The sequence below is a fragment of the Otolemur garnettii genome, unplaced genomic scaffold, assembly GCF_000181295.1.
Source record: "Otolemur garnettii isolate 467f Iridium unplaced genomic scaffold, OtoGar3 scaffold00108, whole genome shotgun sequence".
Taxonomy (NCBI): Eukaryota; Metazoa; Chordata; class Mammalia; order Primates; family Galagidae; genus Otolemur; species Otolemur garnettii.
In genome coordinates this window covers 6440305-6460861 of record NW_003852503.1, presented here as the reverse complement: position 1 = coordinate 6460861, position 20557 = coordinate 6440305, and the positions used below count along the sequence as shown (strand labels likewise).

Below are 20557 nucleotides of genomic sequence, written 5' to 3'. Positions count from 1 at the left end.
GGCTCAGGAAGGAGGTGACAGTGAAGAAAGAGCCGCAGGAGGTGGGGCATGTGCAGGGGAGGGACAGGATAGCAGCCTGTTGCTTCCCAGGGTTTTCAAGTGTCACCGTAATCCCTGCCCAGCTCTTCATGGGGAGAAGTGTCCATGGCACCAGCTCAGCTTATTGTCTGCAAGGAGTGAGGACTTTAGAGAACCTACTCCTGATAACTCATTGAGAATAACTTGTCAAAGCCTCTCCCAGGTCCCATCTCCTTGGACAACCATGTGCAAGGGACACCTCTGTTTCAGGCAGTGATAGATGCCTACCTGGTCTCCTTAACCCCAGACTCTGTTCTAATCCACCCCCTCTCTGATCAAAGAGTCATCTTTCTAAAATTAATTTGATCTTGTCTCTCCACTGCTGGAAAACTTTTGATTGGCTCCTCTCTGCCTTCAGGATAAAATCTAAGCTCCCAGTGTGGTGTTCAAGCTTTTGCTCCCCTGGGGTTCAGGCTGCTCAGTCTGGCAGCTGCCCCCTCCCATGCCTTTCCTGAGCTGGAGCAGTGCCCCGCACCCCACCCCTACCTAAATTTAAGTGCTGCATCCTGGGCTTGGCACCTGTAGCTCAGTAGCTAGGGCACCAGCCACATACAACAGGAATGGCTTTGAACCCGGCCCGGACCTGCCAAACAACAATGACAAATCCAAAAATAAATAGCCAGGCGTTGTGGTGGGAGCCTGTAGCCCCAACTACTTGGGAGGCTGGGGCAAGAGAATCGCTGAGCCCAAGAATTTGAGGTTGCTGGGAGCTGTGACGCCATGGCACTCTACCAAGGGCAACATAGGAGACTCTGTCTCAAAAAAAAAAAAAAAAAAGGTGCTGCCTCCTGAGGAAATTCTCACCAGTTTACTCCTAACAGTGCCCTCATTATAGCATACACCAGCTTCCCTCTGCGGGCACTGGCTCCCGTGTCCTTGTCTACCTCCTCCCTCAGACTGTAACCTCCTTAAAGACAAGAACCACGCTGGGGACACGCTGTTCTTTGGGCTGGATGGAGTTGGGGCTTTAGGACGTATTCATTCACAAGGAGTTAAGTTTCTAGAAAGCACATCCTGCGCTGGAGGGCCCTGCCCTCCTGAAGCTGATAGTTTAATCAAGAGATAAGTCAAGGGGTCAGGGAAGGGCTAAATGATAGAGTGATGAAAGGGTACATGCCCCAGTATGTGCCTGAGGGGCTCAGGCCTCCTCCAGGGCGGGGCAGGACCGGATAGAGAGAAACATGCCAGCTCAGGCTCAGGCAGGACAGGGGGAAGTGGCCTGGGCTGGCCACTCTGTTGAAGGGTGCTCATGAGAGATAGGTGAGCCTAGGTAAGTGAGAGACAAGAATGCACCCCTCCCCCACTATTAACCAAAACTGTCCCCAAGGCATTGCTGCCATAGGCCAGAGGGTGGGAGGCTGCGGGCTGTGGGAGGCTGCGGGCTGCGGCAGGGGTTTCTCCAAGGTCTGACTGCCTGCCCTTCCCCTGCCTCTCATCTCCACGCAGATGATGCTTCCCTGAATAAACCTGGTAGCGCTCTCGAGACCTTCAAAAAGGTGGGGATCCCCATCATCGCAGCAGTGGTGGGCCTGGCAACCATCATCACTGTGGCTATCGTCAGTAAGTGACAGCTCCTATCCAACTTTAATCCCCTAAGTAGATGCCAGGCCCCCCACCCTCGCCCCCTGAGCAGCCCCCACCCTTACACTTATCCTCCCAGTGAGTGGCAAGCCCTGCCCACACCTTCCACCTTCCTACCCCGCAGTCATAGGCATGAAGCTTTGCAGAAAAAAACATATATCCGCACGTATCCACCCCCTGCTTTGAAGGGAGCTTTCTTCTAAGAGTGAAAGAGGAAGATGAACTCAGCCCCCATCTATCCCAGGTGGCTTCTGTCCCAGATGAGCACAGTGGCATATGTTACGAACCCACGCAGGCAATGTGCAGGGCGACCACGCCCCCTGCCTCCTCCTTCCCTCTTCTGCAGATTGACAGCTAAATGGATCTGAGCAGCCCCACTAGCTGAAGGAACAGGGGGCATTTCTGCTCTGAGCAGGGAGAAAGAGGAGTCATCAGGGAAGACCACCCAGGCAGACTCACCCTTCCCCCCCTTCAGCCCAGTCTTCATCATGGCCAGTGCCTGAGACCTGTGTGATTGTGAGCAGGCCCTCTGCCTAAGGGCCTTATCCGTGGTAAAGAAGATTAGACTGAATGAGCAGTGATATGAGTCCCTAGAGCTCCTGCATGCTGTGATAGAGTCATTGCCTTTATTAACCCACAGTCACAGTGGGATACTGACCACAGCCTTCACGGCAGGGAGTAGGGCACAGACTAGGAATCCAGACACCTGGGATGGGGATCCTGACTCTGCTGCTTGCTGCTGGGTAACCTTGAATAAGTCTTTGCATCTCTCTTAACCTCAGTGTCCTCACCTGTAAAATATCCTGCCTCCCTCAGAGCAGTGTCATGAGCATTAATGAGAAAAGGGATGTAAAGAATCTGGGCAAAAACTAAGTTTTGCAAAAGAGTGTGTCATGAGGCTCCACGTAGAGATGTGACCTAGGACGTGCGTTTACTAACTGGGGCAGGGCTGTCGGGAGCTTGCACTTGTAACTGTGGTGGTATTTCCACCAGCAGTAGCCACTACCTTGTTGAAGGACACTCAGAGATCATCTGATCCATTCTACACAAGCACTGAGGCTCAGGGAGGAGGTGTGGCAGTCAGGGACAGAGCTGGGACAGGACCCCCATGCCCCGCAGGTAACCCCAATGCATTGCTTCTTGACCTTGGCTTGCCCAACATGACGGTGATTTTGTACCAACAGCAGCAGACTAGCCATACTGTTTTATTCAGGCTAATATTAAAGTGAGCTTGCTTTCTTTGAGTATATGCCCTGCCACAATGGGGAGAGATGGGGTCAAGTTCATCAGGGAAAGCCAGGCAGACACCAAAGCATAATTTAGAGCTGGGCACTCCCTGTCCCAGGAAGCCCTGCACCAGATTCTTGAGTCAGAGGTGGTAACCCAATCCTCCATCCTGGACTAGGCTCTCTTAACTTTTTGGCTTTGGGGATCTCAACTGGTGACATTGTGTCCTAGCTTTGGCCTAGGAGGATGGGGTGACTCTGCCTTACCCTACCACCTGATCACGAACCAAAATCAAACATCGAGGTAATATCTGATCTTCTTCTTCCTTGCTTCACTCAAACCAGGAACGTGGGGACCAGCAGGTGATATCTTGAGCTCCTTATCTTTAGACAGATCCCGGCTGTCCCATATAAGCATCATACAGCCTTGAGAAATAAACCCTGACTCTATTTCTCAGTTTTGCCATTTGTAAAATGAGTTAACAATGACATCTGTCTCCTAAAGCTATTATCAGGATTACATGAAGAAATGTGTGGAAATGTCTTGACACAGTGACAAGGGCCACCACTCTTAGGACCAACCAGGAGTGATGCTGGACTAGCAAAAGGAACATCTGGCCCAGAGAGTTCAGTTAGGAGGGAGCAGTTCCTTCCTGCCAGGGGTGTTCGGCTGTGAGTTTTCACTGAGGAGAAGTTTTAAAATATTTCTTCTTGGAGGGGTTAAAAATACTGACTGCATTCTATCACCCCGGGATGCCAAAGAAGCTACAGAATTTGAAGGCAGCTGGCAGAATCTAAAGATAGAGGACAAAAAAACAAAACAAAACGAAACACCAGCTCTTAATGGGTCTAGAGTTGGGTGCAGATAAAAGCACTCAACTCTAGCACAGCACTTGATACCTATAAGACGCTTTCACAACTCACTACATGTTCTCAACAACCCTGCCAGGTAGGTGTTACCATCCCATTGTACAGATGAGGAAACTGAGGACTGGTAAGGAGAACTGATTGGTTTAAAGTTGCACAGTTGGTAGCACAGCCAGGACTCAGAACTGGGTCTTTGGATTCCAAGTCCCCTATTCTGTCTCTGCTCCTATTACCAGAGAGCACTGGCCAGCACCTGGGATATAAGGCCAGTAGGGTCTGTTTATAAATTTCTCCCACATACATTATCTCCCTTGATTCCTCGCCCATCTTATAGGCATGGGCCGGCATTATTATCTCCACTTTACTGAGATAAAGTGAGTGCTGAGGCTCAAGACCAGGTCGCTACTGCGGAGTGGCACAACAGGGCCTGGAGACACCTGCCTGCCTCCAAGCCCAACATTGTCTTTAGGAAAGCATAGCCTCTCCCTGCCCCAGGCTGCCTGCTGGAACCTCAGCCCTCTCTGCCCCCTCCCTGTACTTGCCTTCCAGTCAAGCAGATTCTGGAGAAACATTACTTCTTCTGTGGGCAGCCCCTCCACTACATCCCAAGGAGGAATCTGTGTAACGGGGAGCCGGACTGTGCCTCGGGGGAGGATGAGGAACACTGTGTCAAGAACATGCCCGAAGGGCCTAAAGTGTCTGGTGAGTCCAGGGGCCGAGGGACAAGAGAAATGGGCACAGCAGGAAGTCCACTTGGACCCCCTGTGGTGCACTGTGTAGCACCTGCCAACTATCTGTCAGTTTCCAACCCTGTTGTATAAGACCATGCCTGGTCTACCCTTAGATCCCAGTCCTTAACACAAAGCAAGCAAGGTGTAACTAAGTTGCCCCATCCCTGCTTCACCTGGGTGGGTTTGAGGCAGATGGCTAACTCAGATGATCTTGGGGAGTTCCTCCTTTCTATGAAATCTATTGTCCCAAGGAGACTACAAGAGGGACCAAGCAGCTATCCATCCTTCTATCCATTGGTGTTTATTGTAGCATGCCATGTAACGGGATCAAGCTGGGTCTTGCAGAGAATATAAGATGTTTTGAGCTTATATAAAAATCCATGTTCTTGCTTGGACAGGACTAGCCTAGCTTGATCCACCTGGTACTTGGGTTCTGAAGAGAAAAAAAATAGTCCAGGAGATGGGTGAGGGGCTTTCAAGGGGCAGGAATTTGCTCTTCCTTATCAGAAGTCTGATGCCTATAGGTTCCTGCCATCTCCTGTCAGTGGGACTTCTCATGCCCCTGCCCCTCTACTTTACATGGAGAAGGGACCAAGGTCCCTCTCTGAGAAGTTTCTCCAGGCAGGGCAAATTGCATGGACCGAAGGTAGCGTGACCGTGTCCTTTATCACCAGAGAAAGTGGTGGTGTTCTGTGATGCCCTCAGTTTTGGGTTGGGGAAGCTGGAACTGGGCTTACGATGTGTTCTGAGCGGGATGGGCCAGGTAGGTCTCACCCTCCAGCTGACCCAGGTCTTTTTCCTTCTAGTTCGCCTCTCCAAGGACCAATCCACCCTGCAGGTGCTGGACCAGGACACAAAGAAGTGGTACTCTGCTTGTTTCGACCAGTTCACAGAGGCTATGGCCAAGACAGCCTGTAGGCAGATGGGCTATAGCAGGTACCCAGCCCAAGCCTCTGGAGGCTGTCACGTCACCCCTGTGACCGCCTTTCTCCCTTCCTCTTCCTTCTTTCCTACATACCCTCCTCCTCCTTTCCTGTAAATACAGGCATTGGTGCCAGGCAGAAATTTTCCATCCCAGTGCTTTCACTTACAAGCAACATGAAGTGAAATTTCCTCAGCCTCAATTTCCTCAGGAGTCATTCGGGGAGCCGAGTGTAGTGGTGGGCACCCACAGTCCCAGCTACTCGGGAGGCTGGGGCAGGAGGATGGCTGGAGCCTAGGAGTTTGAGGCTGCTGTGAACTATGATCATGTCACTGCACTCCAGCTGGAACAGTAGAGCTAGAACCTATCTCTAAAAAGAACAAAAGTTAATTAGGGAAAGTAATGCCATTCTCAAAGGGTGATTATGCCGATGAGAGAAGATCTGAGGTCACCTCCAACACACACACAGTACCAGCTTACCCTTGTCCTCAATCCTCACTTGTTCATCCTGACTTTGCAATTGTCCCTGCGCAGTAATACAAAAGCCTGATTTACTTACTGAACGTTCCATCGGTTACAATTTAGTTTAAGCGAGGCTGATTTCATTAGGGCCTCATCATCAGCAAGCTCAGCTCTCTCAGCAGATTTCAAACACAGCTCCAAGTCTGGAGGGAAGGAAAAGGTATAGAGTTAGAATAAGAGTAATTAGCATTATGGATATTTATATTCATTTGATCTTGACAGAAAACCCAAAAGGTAGTTATCATACTGCTTTTATAAATAGACTCAGAGAAGATGAATAACATTCTCAGATCGTTGCTGGGAGGTAGGGGGCTGGAATGTATGTCTAAGACCCCTAATTCCCAGGCATCAGGGGTTCTAGAATCTCTTTCTCTGGGTTGGGTAATTCTCTCCTCTCATGGAACTTTATCTCTAAAGGAAAGGGAGATGAGACAGTTGGTCACTCAGAAAGCCTAACTGAGTGGTAAATAACCCACGTGTGCAGCTGCAGAGTGGGATCTGGCGGGCCCCAGACTTCCTCAGGATTCTAAGAAACTGGACCCATAATAACTAGGCAGCCATCACTAATCAATCACAGACCCCTCTCCCTGATCTCTAACACAGCCTCAAGGTCCTTTTTCAATAAATGCTCCGGGCAGTCATTGCAAATCAATCGGACCTATTTCCTCTCTCAGTTCTGCTTATCTGGCTTCTGCTGCTGTTTCTCCTCCAGGGGGTGCAACCCTGCCACTTTCATTTCAAAAAGTGGAGGAGGCATGCTCTCCACCCCACCTCCCTACCTCATCCCCCCACACCTGCTGCTCCCTTCTGCAGTGGCCCAACCCAGCCTTGTTGCAGGCTGCCCTTCCTTCCTACTGTAGTCCAGTCAACTGCTGTGTCATCGTCAGCCATACCTAGCACAGCAGGCTGAGGCTTGACTGTGAAATCTGGGTGTCTCCAGGAGTTCTTAATGTAATAGGCTCCCAGAATTTCTGTCCTTCCGGAGCTCACTAAAGCACCAAACCACCTGGCTGAACAAAATCAAAGCTCATCAGAATCATTTATGAGGAGGTAATTGGTGAGCCGGGGTTAACATTCCTGGGAACGTCTGCTTCCAACACATCCCTCATCTGGGTCTCAGGTTTCTCTGCTTTCTTTCCTCCACCTCCTGGAGGCCATTCTTCTTCTAGAGCCCTAAAACCATGAGCAATTTAAGGAGGGATAAACCCTAGGGGTCATCCACTCTACCCATCATTTCACAGAGGAGGAAACTGAGGCTTCAAGAGACCCAGAGAAGGAACAGGACCTGCTCAATGTCACTATTCAAACTAATGTCAGAGCTGGGACAAGAACCTATGTGTTGAGAGCTCTTATAACAGACTGTGCTCCTCCCAGGTTGAAGACCTGGGTCCACACAGGTAGTGCCTGCGTTCCTGCCCAAGAACGTGCCATTCAGCCAGTCTCGTGGAATTGGCCCAACCCTCCATGCAGAGCGCATACTGGCACATATTAGCACTATTGGGGAAGAATGAACAGATTTGGAAGAGACAGATTTAGTAAAGGAATAGTCAGAGGGATGGGATTAATAAGCTAAGTCTTGCTGGAGGAGGGAAGACATAAACCCAAACTTTGAAAGGAGGCGAGCATAGATGAGCAGAGAAAGAGGAAGGGTGGTCCAAGTGAGGGGAATGTTTCTCTGGTTCCTACAAAGACCGATCCAGGCTTGCCCAATCTCCAACTGGGCCATCAATGTACCCCCACTATCAAAGTCAACCAGATACCTTGGTTGCACAACCGAATATTCATATTCCAATTTCCTCCAAGGTGACAAAGGAGCTAACCCAGGCCCCTAGACCTCTTTGTTTCCCCTTGCTATGAACCAGAAGAGACTTCTGGAACATTTGAAATAGGTCTAGAGCTGGGGGGTTGGAAAGGGGATCCCTAACCTTTCTCCTGAGCTCTGGGTTCTGGACAAGGAGTCCCTGCAAGGCCATGTCAATGCTGTGCCTAGGGGTGAGTCCTGGGATGCCGAGAGAATGTTCCTTACTGTATAACAAAACAGGCCCCACCCTCACTGGCCAAGACCACCTCTACTCCCTTGCTACTTTCCACCGGATGTTCTCCACCATTCTCTCTCCTAGGAGTAGGGACTGTTCCTACCATCTTGTTCTAACCTCCAGCCCCAGCTCACAATTCTCTCTCCCTCCTGATATGAGCAGTAAGCCTGTCTTCAAGGATGTGAGGATGGACCCAGACCAGGAACTGGATGTTGTTCTAGTCACGGAGAAGACCCAGCAGCTTCGGGTGCTGAACACGAGTAGGTAAGTGAGAAGACACCGCCTGGCCTACAGCAGGCTAGCGCATGGAGGCTGCTCTTAGGGGTGCAGCCAGCTCACCCGGAGCAGACTGCCAGCAAGGGGAATGTAGGCCAGACAACAAGAAGAACTCCTAGTGAGGCAGATCATGGAATGCCAAGAGCCATAGAATCAGATTTCTGATCGGTTTTTTTGGTTTTTTTTAATACAATGGAGAGCTGGGCAAAGTATGCTGCCCTACTCAAAGGCAGAGAGAGAGAGAAAGTGACCTGTCCATTCATCTGAATAGTAAAACCAAATTGTTTTGCTACCACCTTAGGTTTCCTAATAAATTTCCCAAGGTCACCTGTCCTTCCCCACCACTTACCCAGGCCAGAGTAAAACCTCTCTATCTGCCCAGTGCTCCAGGGAAGAGCCCCCAGGGCCCCGCTGATGGCCTATTCCTGTGCCTCACCACCCTGCTGGAGCATAGTCCCTAGATGAAATCTGTCACCCTACAGTCAAGTGGCTCAGGGAAGATGCTGGCTTCTTAGCATTCAAGGATGTTGCTGAGAGCTGCTTATTCACCAAAGAATAAATCTTGAGAAGGACAGGCTTGGTAGCAGAATGATCATTAGCCTGGAATCCCATCAAGATCCTTCTTGCGTTTGGAAAGTCGTCAGCGCAGCAGATTCTGTTCCTGGCTCGGCTCTCTTCCCTCTCGGGCTGCCAGGAGGCCAGGTTAGGCTTGGAGGCAGGCTTCGTGCTCAGCACTGAGGGGGATGACTCAAATCGAATTAAAGTACAAATGCTGTTTCTATGTCCCTATTGTGCAGGTTCTAGATTTTCCAGGTATTGGGAGGGGACTTCAATCACCAACACTAGAAGGCCCAAGTCACTGCCTCCCCGCCAAGAGAGAAACTGAAACTACAGGCCCCTTTTTGTCTCTTCCAGACCCTGTCTCTCGGGCTCCCTGGTTTCCCTGAACTGCCTTGGTGAGTATGCCCCGTCTCGGAGGGTTTGGGGCCCGGGCCAGCAAAGTGCAGAAAGGAAGGCCTTCATCCTTTTTCCTACATCTCAGCCTCCAAATTTCACTCTGTTTTGGCCCAACCTTAGTACTTCAGCCCTCGAGCTTGTGGGTCAGTGCTCCATCTCATGGTTGACGTTAAGAACTCCCGTCACCCATCTGCACGCAGCCCTGTGACCCATGCAGAGACCTGAGAGGGAGACTGGGGAAACTGAAAAGGGGGGACTGGGCCTCCCATCCTTCCCACCCCTAATCAGGGCACACATAACCTCCTTTGTCACAATCAGCTCAGGTAACCGAGATCAGATTATCCACATTCCCCTGAGCAAATTTCACTAAACCGTTAGAATACGTCTCACTCTGTCACATGCCAGTGGAAGTAGAAAATGCCAGAGAAGTAAAAGAACTGATCATTATCCTCAACCGAGTGAAAGAGAGAGGCGTGACAACCTGTGGGAAGTCCCCAACTGAGTGGCCATCACAGTTGCCATGCTGCAGAGAGACCTGGGCCCCTGTCACGTTCACATCTAGTGTGACCTTGAGTGATTCCCCTGACCTCTCTGAGGTCTGGTGAATTTTCCTAACAAGCTCTTTGGTCCAACTGCCCAATGAGGATCTCAGGGGTCCCTTCTAGCTCTAACAGAGAAGAAAGGGAAAACCAACACTGTGGCCTGGGCTGCTCCTACCAGCAACATGGGCAAGGACTGAGCCAGGCCAGTTAGCCCAAGAGAAGAGGAAGAAGGTCACGTCACTGCCTGCGTAGTTCAGCAGTGTATGTGCCCCCCCCCCGTTGGATGTTAAGGGGTTTGTTATCCCCACAACACCTACTGTGTGGGATCTGACACATAGTGAGTGTCGGTGAAGAATGAGCAGCCATCACCTCAGGTGTGGCATAAAGTAGCCCTGGAGGTACAAAGATGCTCCAGGGACAGGTCCTCCTTTAAAGAGCCTCTGTCTCACCCAGATAACAAGGCTTAAGCATAATAACCTCAGTGAAAAGCTGGCCAACACCTGGACCAGCTGTGAAAAGTCCAACACAGGACAATCCCTTGGCATCTCAGGACTCACCTCTAGGCACAGTGTTGATGTGGCCTTGCCAAGGACCCCTTGTCCAGAACCCAGAGCTCAGGAGAAGTATTAGGGATCCCCTTTTCAACCCCCCAGCTCCAGATCTATTTCAGATATTCCAGAAGTCTCTTCTGGTTCATAGCAGGGGGAAACAACAATATTCAGTTGTCCAAACAAGGTATCTGGTCAACTTTGACAGTGGGGGGTACACTGATGGCCCAGCTGGAGATTGGGCAAGCCTAGATCAGCCTTCGTGGGACAGCCTAGAGGTGGTGCCCAGACTTAACACTGAGAACCGAATCTGGAGGCCACAGCGTGGGAAGGGCCATGACTGACTTTCTGTCTCGCCCACCACTCTCTCCCAGCACCCAGCACTGCGCGGAGACACTGTAGGCAACTCAGCACGAATGTGTTGAATTGATTAACGGCAGATAAACAGGAAAAGAGATAACATTTCAGAAAGGAGCAACTTCCTCGAGCAAAAACAGAGTGATTTTTTAGGGAGCTGCAAGCAGATCAATTTGGCTGGATGGAAACTTTACACAGGAGGCGTGTAAACTCTACCCTGCCCACGAGGGGGGATGCTGAGGGGCCTTGAGGGGATGGACAGGGTAGAATGAAGAAAGTGATGTTTGAAATCAGGTGAAGTTTGAAAAGCACAGCGCCGGACAGGCAGGAAAGGGCAGCAGCCTTTCCCCCTTAGAATGGACACCAGGGCAGTGGCTGCCAGAAGGACTGGAGAGGCAGAGCCTGGGACAGAGACTGGGATTTGGAGACCTTGCTCGTGTTTCCAGGATGGGAAAGCCGGGTCAGCGGGATGTCAGATTGGAAGACCCCCGCTTAGCAGGTGGAAGAGACTTGCAGGAGGAGGAGATTGGGATGGAAAGATTCGGTTTCTGGCACTTTTCTTCCACTTCCAGGTCCCAAAGCAGCTTGTAGGCATCTCTTGCTTAGCAGAGGCAACTAGGGACACTCCACCTGGGCAGGGCTTTTATAATTTTGCATCACTGTTTGGTTAGAAGGTCATCAATTCCCAGCACAATGGGCACGCCCATGTGCACAGTCTAAACTCCTAAACACATCCAAAGCCAGAAAGAAAAAAGGAGAGGAAGATTCAGGGAAAGCTTGTGGTCTAGGACACTCAATATCCCCCCGTGAACAATTCAGGAGTGGCTGGGTTCTCCTCCACCCTTCCTCCCCAGTTGTAGGTGTGTGCTCAGGGTGGATGCTGGACCCCAAGGGGAGGCCGCCCCATCCCCCTGTACAGGTTGATTAATTTCCTGCTTTCTTCCTCCTTCTGACCAACGTGGAGTGCAGCCTGTGGGGAGAGCCTGAAGAGTCCTCGGGTGGTGGGCGGGTCCCAGGCCTCTCCCGATTCTTGGCCTTGGCAGGTCAGCCTCCAGTACAATAAGCAGCACATCTGTGGAGGCAGCATCCTGGACCACCGCTGGATCCTCACCGCCGCCCACTGTTTCAGGTAAGGCTCTGGAAGAAAGGAGGCCCAGGGGGTGGGGGTGTGAGTGGGGCCAAGGAAGAGCCAAAGAGCTTGAGACCCTGTCTCCCCTACAGACCATTGCCAGAGGGTGGGCACCCCAGTGAGACACGGGCTGTGATGCCCTTTGTTAGGAACCGAGGATATTAGCAGAGGTTGCTGGGCAGCAAGCTTGACCCCTCCTAGCGGGAAGCCATCAGATACCAGTGTCCTCTCCTGCCCTCCCACCCCCCATGGTTAACTCCACCCTTCTGCTTAGAGTCCTCACTCTGTTTTCACCTGTCTTCCAGGAAGTTGTTCCAGGGTCTAGAGTCTCAGCCACTTATTCATTATGTCCAGAAACTAAAAAAAAAAAAAAAATTAAGAAGTATCGATTCCCTTTCGATACTCTCTCCAGCAGAGAGAGACCTGGCCAGACCTCTAGGAAGGGCCACTCATAGGAAGTCTCACTTCTTTTCATTCATTCATTCACCATCTGAGTACCCACTTGGGTACCAAGCACCAGATATGTGCCCAAGCACGTTAGACCATCACTGCCTTCAAAGAGTTCACAGTCTCAGCCAGTGGTTCTGAACATTTTTTTTGAAAAGCTGCTATAAATCTTTTCCTGGAAAAACACCTCTGCACACTAAGCTGTGTCTGGCATTAACAGAACAAGCTTATAGCATAACTGACCGCAGCATAAGTGCCGTGTGAGTCACAGAGACAATGAAAAGGGTTGGAGGAGAGAGCGCTGGGACCCCTCCCCAGCCCCCCTTCAAGTTTCCTTGGGCACATTTCGCTGAGGAAAAAGAATCAAATCTCCTTTTAGAATTTGCTTTTGGTAGGTGAGTCTTCAGACTGCCTCCTCTCCACCATACACCTTCTGGGGAGCAACACCCAGCACCCCAATCCCAGGGCCCTGGGGACCCAGCCTTTGGCACAGCCTCTTGACATGCTTGGCTCGGGCCTGACCTCAGCTCTCTCTGCCCCCCCAGGAAGTATCTCGATGTGCCCAACTGGAAGGTGAGGGTTGGCTCGAACAAAGCGGGCAACTTCCTAACCCTGCCTGTGGCCAAGATCGTCGTCATTGAGCTCAACCCCATATACCCCAAAGAGAAGGACATTGCTCTTATAAAGCTGCAATCCCCACTCATATTCTCAGGTGAGAGGTGGTACCTGGGGTGACAGGCAGAGGGCCACCTGAGCCCCTTATGTCAGGTTTCACTCACACTCTGCCATTAGCTCACTGGGCGGCCTTAGCACATCATCTCTCCTCTTGTTTCTGATCGCTGCTGCCATCAGATAACCCTCCACCCCGTCCCCTGTGGTAGATCCTTCCAAGGTCTATTTTCTCCATTTGGAACCTCTCAAGTGGGAATCATAGATCCAGCCAATCTTGGGGTTGCAAGGGACCTTTGAAAAAGATCATCCAGTTCCTTTCCCACCCATGACCAGTGCCCAAGAGTCTGCACAGTATCTGTGCCGAAGGGTCATTGTACCACTGTCTGTTCTCCTCCTGGGGAAGAGAACTCGTTACCTCTAAGGCCACCCACAGAATCTTTGAACAGCTATCAGATGCCCCGTGCTTACACCGAATAGTATTTCAGTCAGCACTTCCAGCTGTGGTTTCCAGAGGACACTGGTCCCTTGGGAAAGAGAGGGTTCCATCATCAAATACGTTTAGGGAACATTTTCATAGGAAGGCCCCTTCTTGGAGCACATTCATTTATTAAAGGTATGAGAAGTTATTTAAAAGAAACTGTTTGACTGTATTTAACCCACATTTTAAAAACTATTTAGCCATAGAATCCTTTTTCCTGTCACTTCTACTAGCATCTCACAGAACAAGTATTATAGAAACCCTGGTGTGTGGCTCAGCACCCGTAGCTCAGTGAGTAGGGTGCCAGCCACATACACCAAAGGTGGAGGGATTGAGCCCAGCCTGGGCCTGCTAAACAACGACAACTGCAACAAAAAAATAGCCAGGCCTTGTGGCGGGCACCTATAGTCCCAGCTACTCAGGAGGCTGAGGCAAGAGAATCACTTAAGCCCAAGAGTTTGAGTTTGCTATGAGCTGTGATGCCACAGCACTCTACTGAGACTGTCTCAAAAAAAAAAAAAGAAAAGAAAAGAAAGATGGCGGCGCCTGTGGCTCAAAGGAGTAGGGCACCAGCCCCTTATATCGGAGGTGGTGGGTTCAAACCCAGCCCCGCCAAAAACTACAAAAAAGAAAGAAAGAAAGAAAGAAATCCTGGTCTGAACCCTTTCAGAAGGCTCATCTGCCAGGCTCTCCTGAACCCCAAGTCTGTTTCAAGATTTGTTTTAATCAGGGGGCGTAAGATGATGAATTATGAATTTTGAAAGAAGAGTTTATTATTTATAATTCCTGAGGGAAAGAGAGGTAACCACATAGGGAATCACCCGGGACAGTCAGGAGGCAGAAGGCATGAGGGGAAAGCATGACTCAGGGTCATGGCTGTGGTTTCCACAGGAAGCTCTGGACAAGGCAAGGCAGTCAAGTTTGAGCAAGGGTGGGACTGGAGAGCATGAGCAATTCTCTGGGCTACAGAGGTTTCCCATTGTCTGGTACCTGGCCCTGGAGTGATTTAAGGCAAGAAAATGTTGACTTGATGTGTGAGAATTAGATAAAGGAGGTGGGTGAGGAGGTGCACTCGGATTGGTTGTTTTCTGTATTAAAGGCACGCCCACAGGCAAGTTGTTTACTCTCTGTAGAGATTAGCTAACCTAGTCTCTCCCAGACCAGCAAGAGCCCCATGATCATAAAAATGATAAAATAGAAGAATGTATTTCAACTCCATCCAGGTAAATGTAAAAGATATAAAGTCTCCATCTTTTTGATGGCTGAATAATATTCCACGGTATACATATACCATGGTTTGTTGATCCATTCATGGGTTGATGGGCACTTAGGTTGCTCCCACAGCTTGGCAATTATAAATTAAGCCACAAGAAATATTCCAGGGCAAATGTCTGTGTGGTAAAATTATTTTTATTCTTCTAGATATATACCTAGTAATGGGATTACAGGGTCAAATGGAAGATCTACTTTTAGATCTCTGAGGATTCTCCATACTTCTCTCCAAAAAGGCTGTATTAGTTTGCAATCCCACCAGCAGTGTAGAAGTGTTCCTGTATAGCAAGAATGAAAAAAATAAATATTCAATGTACTCCAGTCTAATATGAAATCAATATAAAAACATGTTCGTAAGAACAATAAAACACAATATAGTCCAGGTCAGGGGTAGTGGGAAGTGGGAGGAGGGAAGGGAGAGGTCCTTTGAGAGAAGGAAGGAGGACATGAGGTGAGATCACACCTAATGGTACATTGTGAGGGTGTATAATACGCCCCCTAGGTGAGGGGCTCTTCTACAAAGAGAACTTTACCCAGCAAGTGGGAACAATGTAACATAAAAATTGTACCCTCATATTAATTTGAGTAAGGTTTAAAAAAAGACAAAAGAAAAATTCCCAGCAGCAGAGATTCCTGGGAGCCAAGAGTTAACCAGCTAAATAAATCAACAGAGGATGAAGCGACTAAAAAAAAAAAAAATCATAAAATAGAGAAAATAATACAGGGTCTCCCCCTTCTTCTCTGCTCCTGGCAGACAGAATCAGGCCCATCTGCCTGCCCTTCTTCAATGAGGAGTTCACTTCGGCCACCCCACTCTGGGTCATCGGTTGGGGCTTAACAGAACAGAATGGAGGTAAGTTGTGGGCTCAGAACCACAGGGCAAGAGAGGTTCTTATTTGCAGGAGCAACTCCCAGAAGTATGAGTAGGAGGACCATCCTATAGAAAAATCCTCCTCCCTGGAGGACCAAGCACCAAGGTGCCAGGCACAAAAGCAAAGTGACTTGATAAGCTGGGGCATCAGAAGGCAAGAATGGGAATCTCAGTGTGTTTTTAACCTTCCAGGGAAGATGTCTGACGTTCTGATGCAGGCGTCAGTCCAGTTCATTGACAGAAGACAGTGCAATGCAGATGATGCCTACCAGGGGGAGGTCATGGAGAAGATGATATGTGCAGGCATCCCGGAAGGGCGCGTGGATGCCTGCCAGGTGAGACCTCCAAGGATCCTGAGAAATTCTGTGGATAGAGATGTAGGTCCTCGAGAGATGAGAAGACCCAGAGGCTGAATGCCTCATGTGAAGCCTTGCATATGGCGGGCACTCCACGTGTCATGATGGGAGAGAGAAAAAGAGGGAGGGAAGGAAAGAATAGTCAGATAGGGATATCAGAATGGATGGGAGCCTGTAATCCCAGCTATCCAGGAGACTGAGGTGGGAGGATTGCTTGCCTCAGGAGTTCAAGGTTACATTAAGCTATGATTGTGCCACTGCACTCCAGCCTGGGGGACAGACCAAGACCTCATCTCTTTGTAAAAAAAAAAAAAAAAAAAAAGGATGGATGGATACAAACAAGTAAAATGATTCCAAATTCCAACGAAAATGACATTACTCACCCTCCTCACCCACTTCTATGATCTGTGGGACTATAGGCCCCTTGAAAGATGGAACTCCCAAGTCTGTTTTGTCTGTGACTGTCCCCAAGCTGTTGAACTGCACTTATAAAAAGCTACCTCATCTGGATGGGCACTGGTGCGTGTCCCCTACCCCACCCTCACTGCCAGACAGTTTAGCAAACCCTGTGTATTCTCACATCCCGACACAGCCAGAGTCTCCTGAGCCATTTTTGTTAAAATCCCTCACCCTATTCTCACCCCCATTTTAAGTCACTAAGTTCCTTCATGTAAGAAGTATCTCTTAGTCATCTCTTGTGTGCCCCAAACATTGGGACATGGCAGATCTGTCCTCAGGGAGCTCACACTGGCGGTGGTGAGATGCCTACAGTGCTACTGGGTTCAGGGGGAGGCAGCCCCAGGGGCTACAGAAGCCAGTAAGGACTCCCAAATGAGTGTACTTTTCATGATCTGACTTTTTCTTTTTTTCCTTATTGCTTGTTTTACTGTCTTTCCTCATGCCACTTGATTCTAAGCTTCCTGAGGGCAGGGAGTCTTTGTGGGTGTTTTCGTTTTTTTTAATAATTGAGTCCCAATTGCTTAGAATAGTACCTGGCACAAAATAGGCACTCCGTAAGTGGCTAAATAAATGTGGGGACTACTAGGTTAAACAAAGAGAACCAGGCTTCCTTACTGCACCTCTCAGAGCCTTCACTCTGCTGCTAATGGGGGTTCTGAGTCTTTGGGAGAGAGCTAACAGCACTCCCACCACTTCCTTGACCCCAGCGAGACCCTTCTGCCCCAGAAGGAAGAACATTCCAGGGTGCTGGGGAGCGCAGGGAAGCAGGTGGGCCAGTTCAGGGAGGGAGGAAGGAAAGCCCAGCCCCTGGCCTGCTCTCCCAGCAGCCCCTATTCTGACCTTTCACAGGGTGACAGCGGTGGGCCCCTGATGTACCGATCTACCCAGTGGGAGGTGGTGGGCATTGTTAGCTGGGGCTACGGCTGTGGGGGCCCAAGCACCCCAGGAGTATACACCAAAGTTGCAGCCTATCTCAACTGGATCTACAGTGTCCGGAAGGTAAGCAGGTGGGCTCTAGCCACTGTACTCCCCCTCCCTTCCTCCACCCTGGGGGTACCAAATCATCCTTAGGTTCGATCTAAATGGCTCTGACAACCCTTTCCAACCCAAATGATTTTCCATCTTAGGAAGTAACAGCCTAGGATTCCGCAATTCAGGCCGAAATTCCTCACATCAGACATGACTGTTAAATGCAAATACTTTTGGGTATAGAATACACCCCGCTTTTTCAAGTCTCTATTTTATGGCAGAATGAGACTAACAGATCCCTCCTACAGACAAGATTCAGGGTGGTGCCTATAGCTCAGTGGGTAGGGCGCCAGCCACATACACGCAGGTTAGCAGGTTTGAACCCGGCCCAGGCCAGCTAAACAACAATGACAACTGCAACAAAAAAATGGCCAGGCATTGTGGTGGGCACCTGTAGTCCCAGCTACTTGGGGGGCTGAGGCAAGAGAATTGTGTGAGCCCAAGAGTTTGAGGTTGCTGTGAGCTGTGACGCCACAGCACTCTACCAAGGGCAACATAGTGAGACTCCGTCTCAAAAAAAAAAAAAACCAAAGGAAGATTCAGATAAGGAAAAGGATGAAAGGCTTATGAGATTTCCTTATGAGATTACCCTTAAAGGGTAGGAAAAGAAACAAAGAGCTTCAGAAAAGGAAGATTAATTTTGCACATGTCACCACTTTGCCCAGCTTAACATTATCTGACTTTCTCTTCCTCGGTCTCTTTTATTCTAGGCTGAGCTATAATGCTGCCGCCCCTCTGCAGTGCTGGGAGCTGCTTCCCCTGTGCCCTGCCCACCTAGGGGTCCCCGAAGTCAGACACGGAGCAACAGCCCCCTTGGGCACACCTCTGCGCTCACAGCCCCAGCATTCCTTGGAGCAGTAAAGGGCCTCCATTCCTGTAAGAGATCCCCACAGCCCAGAGGCACCCAGAAGGAAGTCACTAGCATTGGGTCAGTCATCCTTTGGTGCTCCCAGCATTCCAGGGAGAGACACAGTCCACTGAACGAGCCTGGGCTGAGATTTCAAAGGCATTGCTAAGCCGAGAAGGAACTTTCCCACTCCTATGAGAGCCCAGATCACCAAGGGCTAGAGTGGAGGAGGAAAGGGTCTGAGCCAGCCCTCTCCTCCTCCACCCATCCCCGAGCCCACTGGAGTAAGAAACTTATTGTAATGTAAAATGCTCTGTCCCACTGTTGGCACCACTAGTGCTACCTACTGTTGTTATGATTATTACCTCTATGGCCAATATTATTAAACAGGTATGTGAAATCTTTGGCATGGGCTGGCTGGGCTGCTTGATAAGAACTGAGCTAGGACCATTGAACCTTTATTCTTTATCCTGGGGAGAAAAACGTCCAAGGGAGACAACTGTTTCTCGAAAGAGAGGCAAGAGAAAAAAGGAGATGTGGAGACCCAAGAGTTCCTATGTCTCTACCTCCTCACCAGCACTTGTTATTTTCTGTTAAAAATGGGTATTTTGATAATCAAGCAAAAATGACAGGCAGACTTAGAATAAAATCACATAGAGGTCTTAGAAATAAAAATTGGCTGGGTACCATGGCACATATCCTATAATCCCAGCACTTTAGGCCAAAGTGGGAGGATCACCTGAGGCTTAGGAGACCGGCCTGGGCAACTAGCAAAACCCCCATCTTGATAAAAAATTTAGAAGTTGGCCGGGTAGGGTGGTTCTCACCTGTAGACTCAGCTACTCCAGAGGCTGAGGCAGGAGGATTGCTTGAACCTAGGAGTTCAAGGCTGAAGTGAGCTATGATTGTGCCACAACCTGGGTGACAGTTCAAGAACCCTTTCAAGAAGGAAGGAAGGAAGGAAGGAAGGGAGGGAGGGAGGGAGGAAGGGAGGGAGGGCACATGGTAAAAATGAAGATAAATCTGAAACTTTATATACATAAAATAACAATAACATCTATTTTATGGGTTTTTTTAAGTGAATCATAGCTGTGTACATTAATGCAATTATGGGGTACAATGTGCTGGTTTTATATACCATTTGAAATATTTTCATCAAACTGGTTAACATAGCCTACACCACATTTTCTTAGTTATTGTGTTAAGACATTTATACTCTACACTTAAAAATTTAATATGTACCCTTGTGAAATGCACCATAGTCGTGCCTGACTAAATATGGAGTAACAATAACCTATAAAATAGAAGGGGGGATAGTTGGAGTTAAAATATTCCCAAGTTCTTAAATTTTTCAAGGGGAGGGTTAAATATTTATGTTACCCCGCTGCTCAATTTGACTGGCTTAAAAATAAATAAATAAGGTTATGTTACGTAAAGTCTTTGTACTATGTTCTAGGTGGTCAAAAAGGTAACCACCAAAAGAATGAAAAGAAAGTGTGTCACTTCCAAAAGAAGAAACAGATTAAGAAAAGACAAGCAAACAAACAAAATTAAGCAACCTCAAAAGGAGGAAGAGGAGGAGAACTAAGAAGAAGAAAAAGCATTAAAAACTGGAATAAATATGGCTCGGCACCTGTAGCTCAGTGGCTGGGGCACTGGCCACGTACACCAGGGCTGGCGGGTTCAAACCTGGCCCCAGCCTGCCAAACAATGACAACTACAGTCAAAAAATAAATAAATAAATAAGTAAAATAACCAGGCATTGTGGCAAGCACCTGTGGTCCCAGCTATCTAGGAAGCTGAGGCAAGAGAATAGCTTAAGCCCAAGAGTTTGAGGTTGCTGCGAGCTGTGACGCTACAGCACTCGATACCAAGGGCAATATAGTGAGACTCTGTCTCAAAGAAAAAAAATGGAATAAATAGAATATAAAGAGTCAGATGGTCAAAAAAAAAAGTACAATAATCACAATAAAAGTTCAACTCACCAATTAATATACAGAGATAGTCAAGTTGGCTAAAAATGTAAAACCAAGCTATGTGCTATTTATAAGAGACATATACAAAATATCAGATTACAGAACCATTGACACTAAAAACGGTGGGGAAAGATATAAAAAGCAAGCACTTAACCAAACCGGGGGTAGCTATAGAATTTTTTTTAAATAGAGATTTAGAACAAAAAAGACAAAACTAACTTTAAGATAAAGAGAGTCACTACATAATCACAAAAGGCTCAGTTCCTCAAGAAGATCTATTAAGTGAAAACTTGTAAACAAAGAAAACAGCACAATCCGTTTGTCACCCAAGTCCGGAGTTGGCAGTCACACCGAGTCTGTACTCTGAAATGGTACTGA

The 20557-nt window shown here is 48.8% G+C and overlaps 1 protein-coding gene across 1 annotated transcript in view; it reads left to right on the top strand.

The window, feature by feature from the left end:
* TMPRSS4 (transmembrane protease, serine 4) overlaps positions 1-18217 on the top strand; it is a 31562-nt gene extending 13345 nt beyond the window's left edge. The window contains exons 3-13 of the mRNA XM_023517304.1: positions 1525-1638; positions 4302-4454; positions 5290-5419; positions 8126-8227; positions 9155-9195; positions 11613-11772; positions 12765-12931; positions 15396-15494; positions 15705-15847; positions 17177-17326; positions 18194-18217. Of these exons, the coding sequence (XP_023373072.1) occupies positions 1525-1638; positions 4302-4454; positions 5290-5419; positions 8126-8227; positions 9155-9195; positions 11613-11772; positions 12765-12931; positions 15396-15494; positions 15705-15847; positions 17177-17326; positions 18194-18217 (1283 nt within the window). The remainder of the gene's footprint in view (positions 1-1524; positions 1639-4301; positions 4455-5289; positions 5420-8125; positions 8228-9154; positions 9196-11612; positions 11773-12764; positions 12932-15395; positions 15495-15704; positions 15848-17176; positions 17327-18193) is intronic.
* Positions 18218-20557: the final 2340 nt, after the last annotated feature.